Here is a 22,200-nt window from a genome sequence, read left to right on the forward strand (position 1 = left end):
GATACGATTGGCAACTAGCTGATTTTATGCCCATGAAGATGCAAAGTTAGTGATAGTTGTTGCGTTGTCAACCCACGCATGTGAGAGGATACTATAAATTGCTTATAAATGCGACCAATAGCAAGACTTTTGAAGGCAGTTGGAGTTGTGAATCTATTCTTAATAGTATTCCGATACACTTCAATCTGTTTAGTGTTGGTAATAGTGGGCTGGTACTTATATTGTATTGTAAATTATCAACAAGGCTTCTATCGTATTAGAGACCTCTTAAGTGATAACTATCTGGAACTTATTTTTGTGAATTCTATATATTTGCCAATGGTATCTTGACAGATCTTAGTGGGTTTTCCAGATGTGGAGTGCACTATTTTTTTTTTCCCGATAATCATGGAATGCTCTAAATGCTACATGTATATATATGATCTCAAAAACAAAATTGGAATTGTTTACATGGCATGCAATTATTGATATGTTTGTGTCAAAGGCGTGAAGAAGTCACAAGCAAATTTTGATGCATTTTAAGGGAAAGAAGAACAAGAAGGAAATGGTTGCACAAAACATAGCAGTTTTAAGAATTTTTGCTGCATTAAGAAAATTAAGAATACGCATAGAATTTGGAAATCAAAATTACACCAAATAGGCCAAAGAACAACACCCGCATGAGGCGATAAATGACGGTTAATAGCTGTTGTAATAGAACAACGGCCAGTGGTTGAAGTTGTGTAACTCAAAGGCCGTGGTAGTGTGTATCTAAGAAATTGGGCCCATTCGCGCTTAAGACTTAAGTGAAATATTGAGTGGTCACGCTTGATTTTTCGAGGGCATTCGAAAATTATGGTGAAAACTTCTCAAAATTTCAGTTATCTCTCTTCACCTCGCATCAAGAGCTAGGGTTTTAAGTTCTCTCTCTTCTCCTTCAACATCAAGAACTAGGATTTCGGGTAAGTAATTTCTCGTTCTCTTTGTCTGAAGAACTTAGGTTTCATGTAATTTCTCGTTATCCTCTCTTTTTATGCTTTCAGTTCTTCACTTGGGTTCTGGCTCTGGTGGATTTCTCTTTATAATAGTGCGTCCAATTAACAGTTAATTTTCGTCTTATTATTTTATTAATGGCTGTTATTAGTCAAAGAATTAATTTTTGTTGTTGTTATGTTTTACTCCGTTGCATTTTTTTTTTTTCTCAAAACGGTTGAATTTTTCCTAAAAGCTAATAAATTTGATGTTAGGTTCATTGTTAATTGCATTAGAAGTTTCACAAACAAATTTTTTAGCTTGGTCATAAAGCCACATTAGTGTGTTTTAGCTTGAAAAATATTTTGCACCACAAAATTCTATATAATAGATTTTGATTTCACATGTTTTATTGTTGTTGGGTTGTATATACATGATTAGTATATTTAGTTTTATTTATCACCTAAAGGCTATTATTTGGTGCCTTGTTTTTTGTTCACTGGATTTTTGTTGGATCAGTTTGTGTGATGTTTGTGGCTTGAATTTCACTGTTATTTATCTATTCCTATGAAGTCTATTGCAAATGATAAGTCTTATATTGGCTCAATTGGTAGCTCAGTTTCACTTCTGTTGTGTATTAATTCACTTTAGCATGCTATTGAATGACATGCTATCCATATTAATTAACTTTAGACCTCCTCACTATGAAGTTAAGTAGACCACAACTAGATTTAATCATCTTGGATCAGTATGTAATTTTGTTGGGACTGATTATGAGTATAGAAATTTAGAAAAACCTTAAGTGTTTGTGTTGATATGGGTTATAGCTATTACCACCTGGTTGTGCACTTGTGCATTATTCAATGAATAGGTCATGTTAGTTAAAATATTTAATTTTATTGCTATTAGTAAGACTTATTATACGTCAGTTTGTACAGGTTCATACAAGCGCATTGTACAAGTCCGTTGAAGAAGAACCACACGCGACAAGTAGGTGAGGATCAGCTGGGGTAGCAGAAATACTAGTAAGTGTGGGGCATTTATTTATGTGAATCTTTGAATATTAATGCATGGACTCATGCTTTTTTTTGTAGTTAGGTAATGCATAGACTTAGTGTATGCATATGGTGAAATTATTTATAGATTCTATTGGTCTTGTATATTGAAGTTGTGATGGTTTTGAACTCTCTTGTAGATGTTTGTTTTGTTAAGACTCCATGTGCCATTGATATTGAGGGACATGTAAAGTCTTGAATTCTCGTTAAGAGTAATTTGGTAAATTACGCTCGAAACCGGACACATACGGTAATTAGCAAGTCGGGTTAACGTTTTAACCTTACGTAACTTAAATAAACTTAACACCGACAGAAGCTAAGTTAGTTGAGCAACTCACTGACAGAAATTTTAATTTACATATCGTTGGTTCCTTAGAATTAATAATTGTCGCATAGCAAAATAAATATACGACGGCCAATTTCTTAGAAAATTCCTTTTTTTGTATCTCTTCTATAATCAATTGCCAATGTTTGATTAATTGCCAAAGTGAAAGTTTTGATTAATTTTTGGTGTTAGTTCGTCACTTTGATTCTAGTTCTGGTGGATTTCTTTATGCCCTATTTTGAAGCCTCTCTCTTGACAGTCATCCAATTAGAAGGTAATCTCCGTCTTATTTTTTTTTTTATTAATGGTGAATTTATTTTTTTGGTTATGGTGTATTTATCCAAAGCAAGGTTAATAAAAACCCTTTACAATGCTTTGTTTTTGTCGGGTTAGTCTAGTGTGCCAAATCTATGAATAGTGATACGACTTTGTGTTTTTTTTTTACATAGGTTGCTAATGATCCTCCTAACCCTTCCTACCGAACTAATCAATATATACGTGGACACAATGCAACTCATACTAGGAAGAATGGACCGGTGGTTTCAGATGAAGTTAGACAGAAATTTGTATGAATTATATATTTACTTTCTTAAGGTCAAGGGAATTAATCTTATTGATTGTGGTTTTGTTCTTATTTTAGTATTTTACAGGATAAAAATCCATGAAATTTTTGCTCGTGACCCGTGTATCAAATATAAAGACTTGGATCTTGACCCTATTTCAGAGGTGTGTTTTTCATTTCTTGTGTAATTTTATGAGTTCAGTTTTACAGTTTGCTAAAAATATAATGGGGATAAAATTGTGTTAGGTTTTTGGAGTTGATGGAAAAGGTCGTGACAAAACTTGCGTATATAGTGGCGTCTCCAAGACCATGTACTCTTATGGATGCAGTCACAAGTGAACGCATTGCTCACTATGCAAGAAATTAGTCAGGACTCAGGAGTTGATCACAAACACAATCGAATCTTTACCAACTCCACATCTGATCAGGTATCTTAAGTTTTTAATATTGGCTATGGGGTGACATCTACAAGCTAGTTGCAATATGCTTATATATTGAAGTACTTATGGTTTAATGCATCCTGGATACTATCTAAGGAAAGTACTGAAGTATGCATATGTTATTGGTTTATTGAATTTATGGGGATTCCTTGTTGCATACCTTATTAGGTTACTCTTTGTGACCAGCCTGATGAGGTCCTTGTTGTGTACCTTGGTTAGGTTAATTGGATTTAATTACTTATCTTTGCTGTAGATATTGGATATTATATGGAAAAGGTATTCCTAGATTTGGTTCCCTGTTATAGTGTCCTTATAATATTTGTGGGGTGCATTTTCATTATTTACTTCCTAAAGTGTGACACGGATCACTTCTTATGCATATTGTCTTGCTAGGTGGGTCACCTTTGTCATGTTTGCATACTATGGTTTAGTGTTGTGATTGAATGTTTATTTATTTTCTAATGAGGGTTGTAACTCGATATTTCCAATAGCCGTTTTGTACTTTGGCCGTAATCTGTTAGCACTTCCTGGCATGGTGCTTGTCTTCCAGTGGATCACTAATACTTCTTTGATACTTTTGTTAGCAGTTAACTTGATTAGTTTTAGATAGCTTACAATTTGATATATGTCGTTGTTGGACCATTGAATCTGATTATAAGTGATCCTAATTTTAATATTGCTTTATCAATGAGTGCTTAATGTGATTACAAGCTTAGTACTGTAAGTTTGTGGCTGCAGCCGTTGTGTTGGTTTTGTCACACGATTATGAGGTTGAACATGTCTTCTGCTGTTGCAGCTCTGGGAATACCTCCTATGAAATGTGTACGGGATCTTAGTGGACAAGGTTTAAGATTTTCATGTTGAGTTGCTTGATGATGAAGGAATGACGTTTGACGAAGTGGGATCTACAACTTTTGTGGCTCCAGCCCATACTTACTGATGTAGCATGAATACTTTTAAGTTCTCGTAAAGACTTGTTTGTAAAGAAGATTGTTAAATGGGATCAAGATTTTTTGAATTTGCAAGTATGAAAATATATTGTTTCTATTAATTTTATTAATTTTACTGTGTTTCAATTGCTTTTATTCAGTGTATGTTCCATTTTATGTGTATAGACTTTATATGAGTGGAATGAATATTAGGTACAAGGTGCAATGCAGCAAAATGGTGTATTCATCACAAATGTTATTGGTGCATAAATGACGGCTATTGGCTGTGGTTTAGTTACAATAAGAACCGGGACAAATTGTAAATTAACATGTGCTGAAGGCCGTTGTTTATTAAACAAGTGTTAAAAGCCGTCGTTTTTTTATATATTTAACAGGTGTCCCGGTCCGTCGTTTTTCAAAAACTACAGCGATTATTATTACGGCCCTAACAATAGACAGAAGCACTTGTTTTAGGCATAAAGCGACAGTCATTGACTGTCGTTTATCGACTGTTTTTTTTGTAGTGAAAGAAAGCATGACAAGAAGAGAAGAGTATAAACAATTGAAGTGAACTAGCGACAATAATCATTAAAAAGGGCAGTAACAAAACTTGAGATGAAAGGACATTCGAATTACATAATGAGCACAAGAGAAACTTCTGGACATAGGTGACATTGATGGGCTATAATATAAAGGTAATGAATTAGATATCAAATTCTCTAGAGATAAAGGCTTCTATTAATGTGAAAGCGTTTGTTATTATTTGTTTTAAGCGTAAGACAGCATTTATATATATCGTAAGCAATAAGTGAGAATGCACTTAAAACAATCGAGTAAACGTCTAATCGGCCTCTAGAAGTTCAAATTACAAGGCCATTAGTATAAGGCACACCAGTCTGAGGTAACCATGTGTCCCCAACTATAAGTTATGAGACAGTGAACTTGACCGCATCAGTGGCATCTATGATATGGTAACCAGGCCATGTAACTCTATTTGAAGTATTTGATCCTGGGCCGGAATTGTTGTATTCGGCGTAATATAAAGTAGCCAGAGCGAAATCAACTGTAAAATCCTAGCTCCAAGTTTCTGTAACTGTAAAATTAAATATTATAGTAGCATAATATATATTGTAGTCCATTATATTATATCAAAGGCAACTATAATGATATTGATTTTGTTAAAAGAGGTTAAATGTGGATACTTGAAGTCGTGAACTATAAGTTTGTATAATTTTATTTTGATCTAATTTTTTTTTTCCTTCTTTATGCTAAGTGGGCCAACCAAGATATCAAGTAGTCCTTTATCACATGCATATTTCATTGAAACTTTTACATATATATATATATATATTTATATATATATATATATATATATATATATATATATATATATATATATATATATATATAGGGGAGGGATAGAGCCACAGGTACTGTAGCCACATTATAGGCACAGCAAATCCCGGCCCTTCATCTATTCCAATCCAACGGTCCAACGGCTTTAGCAATCTCCAATTAAGTGAGGAAATAAGAGAGGGTATTTTCGTATTTTTGTAATAAAACTGAAACAAAAAAAAACATTTGCTCTCCAAAAATCATTGTATTTGCAAAAGAATCGATGGTTTAAAACCAAAATGAAAGAATGTAAGAAATGGGTGTGTCATCGTAACTTCTAATTTGTCAAAATCGTCACTTGAAGTTGCATCGCTGGCTCGATCAATTTTCTGTTTTTCGAATTCACCCAAGACCGAATAAAGAAGAACAATGAGAATGGATCTGAAGCATTGGGTGAAAATTAAGAGTTTCTTTTATCTGATTTGAGTAAGTTTCAAATGAGAAGCGAAAAGGGAAGATTTGTCAAAATCGTCATTTGAAGTTGCATCGTTGGCTCGATTTTCAGTTTTTCGAATTCACCCAAAACCAAATAAAGAAGAACAATGAGAATGGATTTGAAGCATTGGAGATGAAAATAGGTCACTAGCCCACGAGGAGATGAAAATAGGTGAGTGCTTCTTGCTTTTTCAACTTGTGATTACACTGTGACATTGATTTCAGTGCTTGCAAAATGTTTAGTTGGCAACTTGGCATGAGTAATCCGATCTGTAATGAAATTTAGAACACAAAATATATGACTAGCTATATTTGATACAAATTTCCAGTAAGGCTGAGTCCAATGGTTTGGTGTCTAAAAACACCAAATCACAATAGTACAGTAGATAGGTTAAGGGGGATGGCATTTAGGTGCCCAATGGGTTTTAGCGTAAACAGTAAAACAATTTTTTTTTTCGATTCTAGCCGCCATTGGCAATGGCGGGTGCAAAACACTTTTTATTTTTCGATTCTAGCCGCCACAGTGATAGGCGTGTAGATTTATTTGGAAATTCTAGCCGCTACACACAGAAGCGAGTAGATTTATTTCGATTTATTTCTCTGGACGCCACTCGTTCTGGCGTGCAAAGCCTACACTATATCGTTAAAATTAGCGGTATACATAGCGAAACTTATACCGATAGCGTTTTGATGCATCATTGGATAACAATTTTTGTGATATTTGATGTTTTGCCACACCATTGGACTTAGCCTAATGAAATTGCATTTATAGTAACTTACAATTACTGTAAATTAATTATCCTCAAAATGTGTTTGTTGGTTTTTGATTTTGAGTGTGGTTTGTTGATTTAGAGTAATTGATATTGATTTATATGTTGGTTTGTAGGTTTGGCCATAGGTGGAAAGAAATTTCTTTAACAGGTGTGGTGATTCCACTCGTTATTCAAAGAAATGTCGCTCGGTGACCACACTGTGTTGTATTCGACGAGGAGGAGAACGGAGACGAGGACACAAATGATGACGAAGATGATTGAAATTGTTTGAAGCTTGTATTTTTTGTATTAGAGTGTTGAGCGTTGTAACTTGTGTTTGTCTATTCTAGAGTGTTATTGGATCTTTTGTGACTGTTAGTGTTATGGGATTATTTTTAGTTTACTTGTTTGTTAAGGCAATAAAATCTTGTGTTTGAGCTTGTGATTGTTACTGATGTTATGGGGCGGTTTGTGACTGTTAGAGCATTGGTTTTAACCTATCGAGCTTGTATTTTGAAGCTCAAACACAATCTTGTGGATTCTACATGTGTTATGGGGCAGTTTGTGATTATTAGAGTATTGGTTTTAACTTGTCGAGAACTTATATTTTGCAACTCAAAACTGATTTCCATTATATTTGCAGCTCAAAACTGGTTTGCTATAATTGGAGCAACACACAATTAACAACACATGTTAGAGCACTTTTAAGTAAAACATGGCAGAGCACTGGTTTTGGTAATCTTGTGATCTTCACTCTTGTTATTCTAATGAAAATGTGAGCACTTATATTCTACACTTGTCGAGCACTTACCTCAACCTCAGAACGGTAGCTTCAATACCGTCTCCTCAAAACACGTTAACCTTAGCCTTACCAATTCAACACCCGAGAGCAAATTGTTTCTTTGGTGTGGTGTGTGCGATGTGCTTGTGGTGTAGGTGTGTGCTTTGCTATCTTGGGTTGTTGTGTGTGTTCTTTGTGTGATCAATGTGGGCTGTTGGTGTGTGTTCTTTGGCGTGTTGGTGGTGTGTGATGTTGTGTGACTGTGTGGGTTGTTGTTGTGTGATTGTGTGGGCTGCTGGCTGTGTGCAAGTGGTGTGTATTCATGCGAGCATCATAGTTTCTGAAATTTTTCATGCAATCGGTTCGAGTTCTTTGTTCAACCGGTAGAGAGCGAAAAGGCTCCCGTGTTTGCAAAATAGAAGGGTAGAATTTGTAAAACATTTGTGCTTTCAAATACAGCTCCGCCAATCACACATTAGAAGGGTCTACAATAAGAGTGAAATCTAATATGCTATATCTAGTACAAGCTTCACTTGGAGTTTTCACCCATGAATAGAGAGAGCTAATCACTCTTATTTCTGTTGTTATTGCAATGGTGATGATTGTGGCTACTTTTTGCCAACTCTTTTCTCTTGCTTCACCGTGAGTAATCTCCAATTGAGTCTTCGTGAAGAACTGCATTCTCTGCAATTCGAGATTATTGGCAAATCCCATCCGGCTGCTTCTCCATTTCTACCACTTGCAGCAGCCTTTTGTCTCTGCCCGTTCGTAAAGCCTCTCCAAACTCGCTAATTGCCCTGACTTAGTTCTCTCGGAGAATTGGCCCAAGAGTTGCCTTTGCCTGCATTAAACTTCTTGGTTCGAAATCAGTCTTGGGTAGCTCTGAATTAACATTTTCTTCAAACCTCGCCTTTTATTGCTAACAGTCTCGGTGGTAAGCTATCTCAGAGAATCGGTGAAGGTGGCCTCGGATGATGAACTTGAGTCCAGTGATCCCGATATCTGAAATTGCTGTTTCTGTTGGTGTTGTCGTAGCCACGGCTGCTTTTCTTGCTGCTGATATTTGTACACAGACTTGCATCTAACTAAATGGATCATGAAAATTTTGGAATAAGGGGTGACAATCATACATTTGAAAAAATAGCATACACCCATATAATACAAAAGCAAATGCTGAAAAAAGAATCCACAAAATCGAACATATAACTAACCTTTAAGATCACTAGACCCACACCTTTATTTAGAACCTAGGCCATCCCAATAAGAAACTTCTTACTACATGTACGAAGGACCTGGCCATGGAAAAATGACTTTTTATCATAGGCCACAAACCAACAAGAACAATATGCATTCAGGTTTGCTTTAAATTTCCTCCTAAATACCCACTTAGGAAAGCTAAACAAAATACAAAATAAATTCATTAATCCTAGATAAAACCAACATAATCATATTTATATCATAGGGCACCATAAGCACAAGAACTATATTCATGGTAGCATGATAACATAACACCGAAACGAAGGATAAGTCCCATAGCAAGTTCTCCCCCACAAGCCCCCATACAAAATAAGGGTATATACATAGACTCAAGCACCAAAACTTTAATCAGCCACGCACCAACCCTCTTCATGTTCCTTTAAATAACCTTTGTGTCATCATCCAAATCAACAAATATTCAACCATATACACCCATACATATATAATGACAAGTTCCAAAACTCTAGTTTTTCAAAACCAATATATATTAGAAAAAAAAATGATTGGATTTCTATCCCGTTTCACACCATCATATCCTTGACACCTAAACAAGAGCTTTATATATCAAAATCCAGTTGCAATTTCCAAATTGATCCTTGATACCATCATATACTGAAAAAAAATCAAACCAAGAATCTCTCACCTTGATTCGAATCGAAGAAAGAGAGGAAGGAAATCCCCAAATCTGGAATTGAAATTGAAATCACAGTCCACCAAATTGAAAGTGAAATTGAAATTGGAGAGAGAGTTGCAGCTTACTCTTGAAAGATAGATAGAGGAGTTGGAATGGTGGAGAGAGGGTGGTGTATACTGATTTTGGAGAGAGAGTCAATGAGTTGAGTGAAGAAGATAATGTTTGGAAGAGAGATCGACCAAATTTTTGGGAGAAAATGATTTCCTTTTTGTTTCAAATCAAATTTTTATTCCAAAAATACCCTCCCTTATTTCTCACTTAAAAACCGGAGATTGGCTGGAGAAAGACTTTATGTCACATCCGTTGGATTCATAGATAAAGGGCGGATTTGTTTGTGCCTTGTGGCTACAAAGACTGTGGCTCTATCCCCCAATATATATATATATATATATATATATATATATATATATATATATATATATATATATATATATATATATATATATATATATATATATATATATATATATATATGACGTTATGTTGAAGTCATGCTTCCTCTTGGTTGAATTTCAGGAGTTCCAAATCTTTAATTATGGGAATAGAATAGGAATTGGATGAGAAAGGACCCCATAAATAAAAAGCTTAAGACGTGCACTTATTTTAAAATTGTGAATCGACAGTTTTTTGGATAGGAGCTGAGGCTTCTTTTGTATCGTGAAATTTGTTACATAATGCAACATCAGTTGTACTACTCAGGGATATGGTAGAAATACTTGGAATCTAGAAGGGGTGAAGATTTGTCTTAGCAATGAATATATATATCCAGACTCTTAGAGAGCTATCCAAGCCATAAATAGAAGAAAAAAGATCGTTCTTAGAGCTGCTACAATTTGACACAGTAACACATCACTTGGAACACGCATAAAGAATTGACACAACAATTTTCAGACATCTACAAAGAACTAATGTTATTCATTTAATTACAAATAGTTGCAAGTCTTTTAACAAAAAATATATATTCATTTAACGGCACCCGTCCAAGTATGAGAACACATCATAAATGAATAGTAAAAAAATAAACAACCACTCAAGGACATCAGCAGATAAACCAGCCATAAACCACTCAGAATACATCAATACTTTGACAGATTTAACTTTTTTTAGCCATTCCCAATAAAAATGCTTTAGAAATCAATCAAGAGATGAAAAACCTATAAATTTACCCACCAACAACCTATAAATTTCAGCATTGGATTTCTTTTCCGTGACAGATGAAAAACCTTACTTTACACATTACATGTACATCAGTACGCTTATCATGAACTTGGCAATGAACAAACGATAGAAAATTAGGAAACTATAAAAAACAAGAGCAAGTTCAAAGGATATTGAGAAAAATAAAAGTACCTTTAAGAGTGACTGAATTTACTTATTCGCTAAAGTCAACTGAAGATAGATACTCGATAAATAGCTTAACCCATTTACTTTCTTAAAAAAGTGAGAGTGGGAATACACGTGTGGAAATTAGAGATACAAGTGGTGAAAGTGAGACCACGTGTTAAGTATACTAATTAATGGGCTAAGAATTAAGCCAACATTTATCATAAAACAATTTCAATTAATTTACTTTCTGAATTTCAATATGGTTTGGAAGTAAGATTTTTGATACATAATAAAAAAAAAAAAAATGATATAAAAAGGGTCTCCGTTCGTGGTCCAAAAATCTAGTATAATATATATAAGTGTGGAGACCTTTTAAGCCACTATTTTTAGATAAACAGTTACAATAGGATTCAGTAGATAACTACCCACATTAGAATATCGAATCACCAACTCGAAAAACAAAAAAGATAACTACCGAAATTTACTCTGTCCCGCACCATAAGTCCACGACTCTCCCGTCTCCACTACACAGTTACCAAAAACAAAAGTTGAAACAAAAGACTTCACTTCGGTAACACATATCAAAATATCAAATCAATTATTCCCTTAGGGCTTTCAAGATTAGTTGGGGTTTCCAAAATCCGGGTGCATTTTAAGTCAATTACAACATGGATAATCAACTTTGATCGAACTCTAGTTTGGGTGGGTCTTCGAATTTCAGTGGTAATTGACCTCGACTCCCTTGAATTTTAATTGTCTCTCCCTTTTCTCTTCGTTTGTGAAACTCTTCTATTCAATCTTCACCAGCACCAGGCTTTCAAGGATTACGAACTCGATAGTTGGTGGAGGCAGGACTTGTAAGTAATTATTCCTATTACAGCTTTTGGTCTTTTTGTAAACTCTTTCTTTCCTAATTTTATATTATAGACAATTTTTTTTGTGAAACATAAATTCTTCTTGGCCTTAACAGCTTGAGGTTGGATATTTTCTTGTACAGTATTTTTCAATGCTGATAAACTCCAGTAAGTTATTTTCTTCCATTTATTTATTGACATTAACAAACCATCTGATTCTTTAGTGCTTAACACTGTAGTCGTCTTTGCGAGCTGTCAGGTGTGAAGTATATTTCACACCATAGTCATTCATAAGAAAATGATACAATAATAATTATGAGCCTGCCCATTTCAATCCACAACTAGTATCTACCTATTTATGTGCTCTTTTAAGGTGGATTAACATGTGCTCTGGAACATAAACTTTATGGAAGAAATGGGGTGTTGGTATTATTCGTGAATTTTGGTTGCCTCGAATTTACTGGTATCTCACTCTAATTACAAGTAATACAATGAGTATTTGCTTGAAATATTTCATATCTTAATTGCGATTTTCTTTCATTCCTTTTGGTTATTGTTGTCGTTGTGTTGTTGGTAATTGGCATGAAGAGAAGAAACCATGAGTACTCACAGACGACTATCCTATGTAGTAAAAGATTTTGCTGGTGACTTCTTTTCATCTTTCGTACTCTTGAACCAACTGGTTAAGTTCATGATTTGATTTCTCCTGCAAAGATGAAATCTTAGTTTAATCAAATATGGTGGCCTTGGTTTTCAATTGGTCAGTTAATTAGCAACTATGAAATTTAGACGTATTAGATCATGGGTCTTAAGCCCTAGATGGCTAGGATTAACAACGTGAAGTTGTTGTTTATTTCAGTAAACAACAAGTCTTTGTTGCTTGTTTAAAATTCAAATATTTCTATAAACGAAAAATGAGAATATATGTTTAGACTATATTGAGTTCATCCACTAATATATATATTTTTTGGAACGCTGAACAGAATGAGAAAGGGAAGTACGTGAATGTGTTTATGAAGAGCCTGGTCTCATGGCATGTGGCAACAATGCGAATGGCTCGGGCAGAAGCCTTTGTCAATTTAGAAGAACCAAATATTCATGTGGCTTGAGGTGCTTATTGTTTTTTATTTTACCCTTAGAATATAATTTGTGGTACAAAGCAAATTTTGATTCGCTTGAGAACATAATTCGTAGGAGCAATGTGCACCTTTATTAGTGGATCTGTTGTGTTCCAACTATTAATTTATAAACTCTGGCAATAATTATGATGATATTGGCTTTTGATTTTTGCATAATACGAGTTGGTCTATCTTTGTAGTCTAGTGTTGGGCCACTATAGATGCCTTTGAATTGATTCTATCTTTTAGGTTAAGGAACAAGGTATAGGAAGAAGAAGGGCATGTGCTTGTGGTGTCTTGCTAAAGGTATATATTTTCTTTAACCTTTTCTTAGTCCATTTGAAATTATTTGTTGTTTTGTCCATAGTTTGAAACTTGCACAATGTTCTCTTAGGGCCAAACAACGCACGCGTATCAGTTGATAAGATTTTGGAAGGTAAAGATCATGTTGCTCTTCCTATACCATTTCGCGATGAGCTGGTAATTTTGAAAGATGCTCTTGGATCACAAGTTGTTTGGTCAAAGCACTCAGTATTGAAAGGCATTGAGGTAATTTCATTAAGTTTTAATTTATTTTGAAGTACTTTAAAATATTTTTTTCATGTGTCTAGTTTTGTTTTTTTTTTTTTTTTTTTTTAGAGTTTCTAAATATTCTCACCTAAAAATAGTTGAAGACCAAAAAGACTAATTCTCCGATACCAGCAAAAAATTCTTAAAAAGGAAAATGTTGAAGTAACTAACAAGTCGTGCAGCAGTACGAAATCATACATTGGATCTTGGAAAGGTGAATACTAATGCTTGAATTCCTATTTTATGTTGTATTTGCAATTAAACCCGTTATGACTTTACAATTCATCTTAGGGCCAGAGTCCCAGTTTGGCTGTGGATTTCAAATCCAATGTTGTTGCTAAGGGTATAGTCTATGAGGAGCTTGTACCAGAAACTGAGTTGCACAATGTTCCCTTAGGGCAATACAACACACATGTAGCAATTGGGAAGATTTTGGAAGGTAAAGATCAAGCTCTTCTTCCTGTACCAGTTGGTGATAAGTTGAAATTTGTAATGTTCATCCAAGAATGTATTATGAACTATCATCAAAACGAAGATTAACTATAAGACTGAAGACATATATGTAGTTGATCGATTTTGACGAGATTAAGTTATTTTTTCATTTGGATTTGGATTTGGATTTGGATTTGGATTAGGCTGATTATATTTATATGAATTAGATTGGAAATGTGTTATTTATTTCATTATATTTTACGATTAAGTACAAATATATATTGATTATCCAAAGGAATTGTTTCAATGAAATTAACAACATATATGAGTGGTATTTGAAATATTCAGGTATGTAGTTTATTAATACGTGTAGTTTATTGCAGGTCCCTAATTTTGTGAGTTTTCATATATATATATATATATATATTTTACGTTTTTTTTTAAATAAAAAAAAATATACATATCACGGTTTTACCTAAACCGTCTTGACTAATGATATTTTTTATGACCTTTCAAAAGGATGAATGCATAACAATTTATTTAAAACCGTCACAAATGATATGATTTGTTGTGACGGTTTTTGAGTAGTTGTTACTATTTTTTTATAGTAGAGATAGGTTAGTTTGGAACAAATATTTGTGACGGTTTTGAGAGAAAAAAAAATGACTTCCATTCCGTCATGGTTTTGGAAAAAAAAAAAAAAGTGACAAAAGACTTTTTGTTACTGTTTTTAACAGTGATATAAAGTCTTTTTTTTTTATAGTAAAAGGAAATCTACAAATGATTCTAATGAATTTTAAGGAATAGAAGAATTAGATGAAAAAGTTTTCTCCAAGATAATACATACCATTATCAATCTTTTTTTCATCGTTCAAAATTTCAATTTGCATAGTGAGACAATCCACACACTTGTACATCACTTTCACTATTTATCCATAGTCAAAGGCGGATAATTCCTAATAAGACAATCTACAAACGTTACATTTCTTTGTCTAAAGTAATCACAGGAGGATATTGTTTAATAAGACAATACATAACATTACATCATATCTCCTTGACTAAATTAGGTTTAAGAAGATATTGATTGTTTCACATATTGTTTTCTCTTGTAGACAACGATGTTCATTATTTAAAAATTATATGACATGGTTACGCTTCATGCCAAACATACTTAATATCATACCCTTGGTTCAAGAAAAGTAAACTTTAACTGTACCATTTACAACAAAAGATATACGATATTAAGCAAATCCAGCTACTGAATATGCAAAATAACATAGGACTCCACCTCCTCTTCATACATGAGCTCAAGTAAGATAGAATATCATATCGATCAACAAAACCTCGAGTGCAACCACAACATCTAATGGCTCAACCCATTAATGTCTTCAACTAGAAAAAAATTTACCAATAAACTATCATCAAGTTCAAAGTTCAAAGTAAATCCACGATGATTAATATCCAAAGCTAACATGCTACACAACCTTAACATATGCTATATTGGATATAAGCTACAAGTTATTTCATCTAACATGTATTCTCACAACATTATAATTATAACCATCGTATAACAACATGTACACTCAATAGATAAGATAAGCAATTATGCATTGAATACATTATAATTACTAACCAAGATTTGAATGTGGTTTATATTAACTAACTTAAGGTCTCTCTTAGACCATCTACATACATCTTCATATGCACAAAAAAAATTAATATCACACTACATCTAGTCAAACCAAATAATATCATTAATGATAAACAAAGCCCACGTATAACTTGTTGACTAGGTTATTAAAAGTAAAAAGTTTAAGCTTAGGGATTTCCCTCCTAAGAATAAAAACTAGTATGCAACTCTAGGTAAGAATATCATCATATAATCAAATTAAAAGAATTGCAAAAGAGTGAAAGAATATGATACCTATCTGATTAAATTTTTTGATTACCACGTTTTCCTCCATCTAGAAAAAACAGTCCCAAAGAACTGTGAAGCTGAACCAGCTCAGGACAAACTAGATATCAAGCCATATACCATTGTAAAACTCTTTGAATCAGCTATCCAACCCAAAAAGCGGATTGCAAACTGAGCTCTGAGCTGAAAGTTATAGCATTTTCCGTAACGAGTGACGGAGTAGTCCAAAAGACAAACTTTGACGTTTTCTTGATTGAAAAACCCATATTTGACTCCCATAAATGTAGGAGAAATATATACAATCATCTAGGGTTTGATAAACCATGAAAGATCGATAAAAATTCAACCTTTAAATAATTTCCCTAGCAAAACCGAAATTATTAGAAAATTTCTAAAGCCATAACTTATTAAACCAAACAATAATTAAAAGTAAAACAATTATCTTTTTGATTGTCGTCTGAAAACACTATCCTTTGTTCTACGAAAATCTCTTCTTAAGATTGTTGTAATAGGGTTAGATAATCGAATAGAACAAAAGGACAGAGGAAGAACAGACTGTCAAGGCGTATGAATACACTGTCCTTAAGAAGAGATTTCGCCCCTTCAGATGGTGTAAAAGCTTCACAGGCGTCTCTACTCACAGGATTCAATGACTGAAGTAGACTAAGATACACTTCAATAGCCTACTCTACTAGAACAGCAACACAACTCTCTCTGGCGGCTAAAGCTTGAATGAAAAAGATGGGTTTATGTCTTTGTAATATAGACTACAAAACTAGTTTCCAAGAGTTTACCAACCAATGTGGGACTATCACACAAAATGCAAGGAGGGAAATAACACACTTGTTCATCTTCTCAACCAAGCTCACATAAGTCTTTTGAAATATCAAAAGGAGAATTCTAACATAACATTTGGAAAGATGTGATCCACCTGAATCCAGATTGGTTTTGAGATAAAAAAATTGTATTATCAATTAAGCTAGCTAGTTAAGTTTCTTGGCTTGATTTAAAGATCACAACACCCATACCTGCCTGTTCTTAAAAAATGTAAAAGAAAACAATCTACTTAAGTTGAATAACTAATAATTAAGAATTAAGATGCTCCTGTTTTCTCATTGAAATCAGATTTGTTTACATTAATCATGCTACTTAACTTTCATGTTTACGAAGTTAGATGTATGGTTATATTATAGAAATTAAAGTAAATGGACAATATATCTGCATTATGCTAATAAAAAACCATGACATGGCAAGTGCCAACTGGTGAAGTTGGTAAAACCTTTTGTTGATGATACCATAGGTTAGTGCACATCAATGAGTTGCTGATCTCATTTAAAACAGGCTTGTCAATAATAAAAAATAGAAAAAAAAAAAACATGGTATATATAAGGGGCTCCTATATATAATGATTCCAATTTAAAACAATTGTACACTCCAGACATGAACGGATCTAAAGACCTGAGTCTTAACGATCTGCTACAAATATATGGCAGCATAGCAAACACTGTGTAGTGGCATAGGGTTGGAAGTTGGACTGGGTCAGCGGTGCAGCGGATAGGACGCAACATAAGATGGAAAAGAGGGGAAGTACGAGATATATACCGCGAAACCCTAGACCGCGATGTGGCATACGTACGGTATGAAGGAGTGCCATGCGATGATGCGACAGATGGACGGCCTAGAAAGGGAGGAGAGGGATATATAAAGAAGAGGTGGGATGAGAAAAAGAGAGGCCGCGAGGGTGAGAAGAGAGGAGAGAATAGTGAGAGAGAGAAGAAAAGAGAGAAAAAAGACAGATTGAGTGGGAGAGAGATTTAGGGTCACTACATTTAGCGCCGTCTGTGGGGACTAGAGAAAAGCAACTTAGAAATGGCACCGAAGAGAGCAGTGGGTAGGCCAAAGAAGGTTAGGGTTCATGAGCTGACGCCGGAAGCGGTGATTGAGGAGGGAGAAGAACTAGAAGAAGGGCGAGTAGCGGAAGAAACACGCCTGATGCGAGAGGAGATTGAGAGGCTGAGAGAGGAGAACGATGAGCTGCGAAGAGAAGAGAGAGAGAGAAGACGGAGGAGGAGGGCAGAGAAGAGTTAAATGAGGGGTCCAAAAATGAGGGATCTGAAGATGAGGAGGAGCCCGGACCGAATCTAGTAGAAAACCCGGTAGCGGGGTTGACAATGGAGCAAGTCCAAGAAATGATAGACAATGATAGGGAGGCGAACCGGCGATAGACGAAGGAACGCAGGGGAGCGGCCAGTCAGGTGGTAGCTGGGTTGAATTGCAACCCACTAGCAGATGACATATGGGCTTCAGAGGTTCCAAAGCGGTTTACCCAGCCGAGGTTCGAGAGGTATGATGGCAAAGGGGATCCAGCGGACAACATTCATCATTTTCGGCAGCAGATGCCACTCTGGCAGGAGGCTCGGTATGACAGTCTGCGATGTATGATGTTCCCGGCTAGTCTTAAAGGAGGGGCGTCGGATTGGTATTACAGATTGCCAGCGGGGAGCATCAAGAATTTCCAGGAGTTGGAGCAAGCGTTCACAAATCACTTCATACATCAGAAAAAGCGGGTGGTGGACATCGCGACTCTATTCAATGTGTGAAAAAGATCAACGGAATCAGTTAGGGAGTTTCTATGTCGGTTCAAGGCAGAGACATTGAAAGTTGAAAATCTGGATGAGAGGACAGCAGTGATAGCCTTTGAGAGAGGCTTGCACCTGGGGACAAGAGTGCACCAATCTGTGGCCAAGAATGAGATCGCGACACTACATGAACTGTATGCACGAGTGGAGAAGTATATAAGATATGAAGATTCTATGCAGAAGGAGTCCAAGAGGACGGGGAAGGCCGTGTTGTCTTTGGAGAAGGATCGAGAACGCCAGAAAGTAGGGACGTCGGAAAAGAAAAGTGGGAGATACTGCGGGTACGGAGCGCGAGCAGAGGGAAGCCGAGAAGGAATCCGAAGAGAGTACATGGAGAGGAAGCCATACCGCGAGATGGAACAAATTCCACTGAACAAACCGCTTAATGAGATCTTACCCTTAATAAAGAATTTGTCGGGGTATGAGGGACCGTGAACCACGCCAATGGAGATACTGGAGAAGCCCTTCTGTGCGTATCATCAGATAAGGAATCATAAGACGAATGACTGTTACGCTCTAAAATGTTTGGTTCAGAGAATGGTGGAAAAAGGGAGGATGGGAGAATTTGTGAGAGACGATCGGAATGAGGAGCGCATGTCGCCGCAGGGAAGGATATTGGGAACCATCAACGTGATTTACAGCGGGGAGGTTATGAGTCATAATGCTCATAGAGACAAGATACGGCGGACTGCGAGCATCCAGCAGATTAATGAGAGAACGGATAGGCCTCGACAGCGAGTGGTGGCAGTGGTGGAAAAAGATAGAATCGTGTTTAGCAACGCGGACCTACGAGTAGTGGACTCACCGCATGAAGACGCATTGGTTATTACGGTGGCAATGGGGAATTACATGGTGAAAAGGGTGTTGATTGATTGTGGGAGTGCGGTAGATCTGTTGTTCAGAGGTGCCTTAGAGGAAATGGGAGTTGATCCTAAGTAGCTGCGTCCTTCGCGAACTAATTTGTATGGATTTAACGGAAGTATGATAGAGCCCATGGGGGAACTCTTACTACCCGTGACAATTGGGCCGGTGATAGTTTTCGCCCGTTTCATGGTGGTGGATTCGGCTTCGCAATACAATGCGATCTTGGGAAGGCAGTGGATTCACGAGATGAAGGTGGTCCCATCAACGTATTATCAGGTAATATGATTCCCCACCCCTACGGGCATGTATGAGGTCTACGGTGATCAGGTTACTGCAAAAAATAGTCATTGGGGAACCGTGAAGCGGTTGATCGGTTGATCAGAAGGAGAGGCTTCCAATCTTAGGAAGAGGCTGGCATAGTAATTACAGTGTACCTTGGGGGAGGGGGAGGGTGAGACAGCGGCAAATCCAAAGACGCTCGACAAGATAGAGGTGGTGAATATTGGGATAGGGGAAGAAGAGAAGTTCACATCGATAGGATCCAGTTTGCCCGAGGGTAAGTTGATACAGTTCTTGTCAGATAATAGAGATGTCTTCGCTTGGACAATAGAGGAGATGTTACTGGGTTGGACCCCGAGTTCGCATGTCATCAATTGCATATGAAAGAGAAAGCCAAACCCGTGAGGCAAAAGATGCACAGTATTATACCAAAATACGCTGAAAGGATCCGGGAAGAGGTCGCAAGATTGAAAGGGGCGGCAATAATCCGAGAGGTAGAGTTTACAGACTGGTTATCTAATGTAGTCGCGGTACCAAAAAAGAATGGGAAAGTGCGTATGTGCGTAGACTTTACTGATGTAAATCAAGAGTGTCCAAAGGATAGCTATCCCATGTCGTGAGTAGATGAGTTGGTGGACAGGACGGCCGGGTTCAGGATTTTTTCCTTCATGGACGCGTCGATGGGGTATAATCAGGTCGCGATGTATGGGCCCGATCAGGAGAAGACCTCATTTGTGGTGGAGGGCGGAACTTACTACTATACGAGGATGCCGTTTGGTTTGAAAAATACAGGGGCAACCTTCCAGCGGTTGGGTGAGAAAATGTTTGAAAGCAAGATTTGGAAGGGAATTGAGATTTATATAGACAACATGTTGGAGAAAAGTATGTCAGAAGAGGAACATATCGAGGGGTTGCAAGAAACCTTCGGGATACTACGTAAATACAACTTGAAACTGAACCCTGAGAAGTGTACTTTCGGAGTGACTACAGGAAAGTTTTTGGGGTAGATCGTTACTTATTGGGGAATCGAGGCTAACCCCGAGCAGATAAGGTCCCTGGTGGAGATGTCATCTCCGCGGAATGTGAAGGAAGTACAGCGGTTAGCAGGAAGGGTCACGACCCTAAATAGATTCATTTCCAAGTCATCTGATAAGTGCAGACCGCTGTACCAACTGTTGAGGAGCACACCAGATTTTGTATGGACGGCAGAGTGCGAGGAGGCATTCCAGGAATTGAAAAAATATTTGGGCAAAGTTCATTTGCTGTCGCGGCCCGAGATCGGGGAGAAGTTGTATTTGTACTTAGGGGCCACGGAGTATGCAGTCAGCTCGATTCTAGTTCGGGTGGTCGACAAGGTGGAGAAGCCGGTATATTTTCAGAGCAAGACTTTGTTAGATGCAGAGACGCAATATAGTAGAATCGAGAGGTATGCCTTGGCATTAGTATTTTCAACCCTGAAGCTGAAACCCTACTTTGAAGCGCATGTGGTGGTGGTGGTAACGAATTTGCCTTTGAGGCAAGCCGAAACGGAAAAAATCTGGTAGAATGTTGAAGTGGGCGCGATGCCGAAGTTCCTATGAGATCTGATGATCGATAAGAACTGCGGAGAAGGCGCAGGCGGTGGCTGAGTTTCTGGCAGAGTTCCCTGCAGAGGATCCCACGTAGGGAGAGGAAATGATTATGGAACCGGAGCGGGAGAGTGAGCCAGACCTTCTAGACCCGTGGGATAAGAGGAATGGGTGGAGGGTATTCGTGGATGGATCAACTACCGATGCATGCGGTGGCTTAGGAGTCGTGTTGGTTACACCTGATAATAGCAGAATAGAGCAAACCATGAAACTCGGGTTCGCAGCGTCCAGCAATGAGGCGGAGTACGAAGCGGTGATCGCCGGATTGAGAATGGCCGAAGATTTGGGAGTGAAGGAGCTGACAGTCTATTCTGATTCAAACTTGGTGGTGTGTCAAGTGAACGGAGGGTTCGCCGCTCGATGTCCCAGGATGGCAAGATATTTGAATGTGGTGCGTAGATGAGCCGAGAAATTCACAAAACTCTATTTCCTTCACTTGGGTCGGGGAGAGAACAGACACGCCGATGCCCTAGCATATGTAGCAGCTGCAATTCCCGGGTCGGAAGAGAGTAATAATACGTGGGAAGAAATTTTGGAGAAACCGAAAGCACCGAGGATGAGATGGAGATTTTCCGTGTCGGGGAAGAGGATGAGGGTTGGATGGAGCCTATTAAGGACTTTTTGGCAGGAAAGGAAGTCATAGATAAAAGGGAAAGAAGGAGATGGGAGCAGACATCTCAGAGATACGTCCTACTGGAAGGAGAGTTATATTTGAAAAACTTCAGTGGACCACTTCTAAAATGTTTGAGTCCGCGACTGTCCCAAGAGGTATTAGCAGAACTACACGAGGGAGATTGCTGGAGCCATTCTGCGGGGAGAACAACGGCACATCGGCTACTGACACAGGGGTATTTTTGGCCCCACATGAAGAGGGATGCCGTGGAATATGCTAAGAGGTGTGACAAATGTCAGAGATTTGCACAGTTGATATTCGCCCCTGCTGAACCCTTCACAATGTCTCAAGTCTGTGGCCTTTTGCTATGTGGGCAATGGACATAG

The 22,200-nt window shown here is 37.0% G+C and overlaps 3 protein-coding genes and 2 long non-coding RNA genes across 19 annotated transcripts; all 5 read left to right on the plus strand.

Moving 5' to 3' along the window:
• The first annotated feature begins 782 nt into the window (after positions 1-782).
• On the plus strand, positions 783-4,384 carry LOC147482643 (uncharacterized). 6 transcript variants are annotated; one of them, XR_015206731.1, is made up of 7 exons: positions 783-941; positions 1,890-1,976; positions 2,524-2,605; positions 2,781-2,897; positions 2,972-3,057; positions 3,140-3,321; positions 4,072-4,384. It is a non-coding gene; the product is annotated as an uncharacterized LOC147482643 (long non-coding RNA). The 6 variants fall into 6 exon arrangements; XR_015206732.1 differs by having other exon boundaries at positions 2,982-3,057; XR_015206734.1 differs by having other exon boundaries at positions 2,781-2,882.
• Positions 4,385-5,842: 1,458 nt separating this feature from the next.
• Positions 5,843-7,289, plus strand: LOC147482644 (uncharacterized). Its single transcript, XR_015205502.1, has 2 exons — positions 5,843-6,264; positions 6,979-7,289. It is a non-coding gene; the product is annotated as an uncharacterized LOC147482644 (long non-coding RNA).
• A 3,995-nt stretch (positions 7,290-11,284) lies between these two features.
• On the plus strand, positions 11,285-14,053 carry LOC147482645 (uncharacterized). Of its 10 annotated transcripts, none has more exons than XR_015205871.1 (8): positions 11,335-11,625; positions 11,710-11,759; positions 11,873-11,924; positions 12,740-12,866; positions 13,124-13,180; positions 13,269-13,423; positions 13,514-13,658; positions 13,736-14,053. XR_015205871.1 is itself a non-coding variant. In XM_086580303.1 (7 exons), exons 5-7 carry the CDS (start codon positions 13,156-13,158, stop codon positions 13,982-13,984), a joined length of 429 nt encoding a protein of 142 aa, XP_086436429.1. In that variant the 5' UTR covers positions 11,285-11,625; positions 11,710-11,759; positions 11,873-11,924; positions 12,740-12,866; positions 13,124-13,155; the 3' UTR covers positions 13,985-14,053. The 10 variants fall into 10 exon arrangements, 6 of the variants coding, with proteins under 6 accessions (XP_086436429.1, XP_086436434.1, XP_086436430.1 ...); XR_015205870.1 differs by having other exon boundaries at positions 13,543-13,658; XR_015205872.1 differs by having other exon boundaries at positions 13,543-13,658; positions 13,742-13,878.
• Positions 14,054-18,874: 4,821 nt separating this feature from the next.
• LOC147482646 (uncharacterized) lies at positions 18,875-19,369 on the plus strand. The gene has a single exon (XM_086579367.1). It carries the CDS (start codon positions 18,875-18,877, stop codon positions 19,367-19,369), a length of 495 nt encoding a protein of 164 aa, XP_086435493.1.
• A 2,393-nt stretch (positions 19,370-21,762) lies between these two features.
• LOC147482647 (uncharacterized) lies at positions 21,763-22,200 on the plus strand. Its single transcript, XM_086579368.1, has one exon. It carries the CDS (start codon positions 21,763-21,765, stop codon positions 22,198-22,200), a length of 438 nt encoding a protein of 145 aa, XP_086435494.1.

Source organism: Coptis chinensis, chromosome 8 (genome assembly GCF_015680905.1).
Source record: "Coptis chinensis isolate HL-2020 chromosome 8, ASM1568090v1, whole genome shotgun sequence".
Taxonomy (NCBI): domain Eukaryota; kingdom Viridiplantae; phylum Streptophyta; class Magnoliopsida; order Ranunculales; family Ranunculaceae; genus Coptis; species Coptis chinensis.

Coding starts and splice junctions, on each gene's coding strand:
- LOC147482646 (XM_086579367.1), top strand. CDS start 18,875: ATGGAGATACTGGAGAAGCCCTTCTGTGCGTATCATCAGATAAGGAAT.
- LOC147482647 (XM_086579368.1), top strand. CDS start 21,763: ATGGAGATTTTCCGTGTCGGGGAAGAGGATGAGGGTTGGATGGAGCCT.
- LOC147482645 (XM_086580303.1), top strand. CDS start 13,156: ATGTGCTTGTGGTGTCTTGCTAAAG. Junction 13,181..13,268: donor CTTGTGGTGTCTTGCTAAAG/GTATATATTTTC, acceptor ATGTTCTCTTAG/GGCCAAACAACGCACGCGTA. Junction 13,424..13,735: donor CAGTATTGAAAGGCATTGAG/GTAATTTCATTA, acceptor AATTCATCTTAG/GGCCAGAGTCCCAGTTTGGC.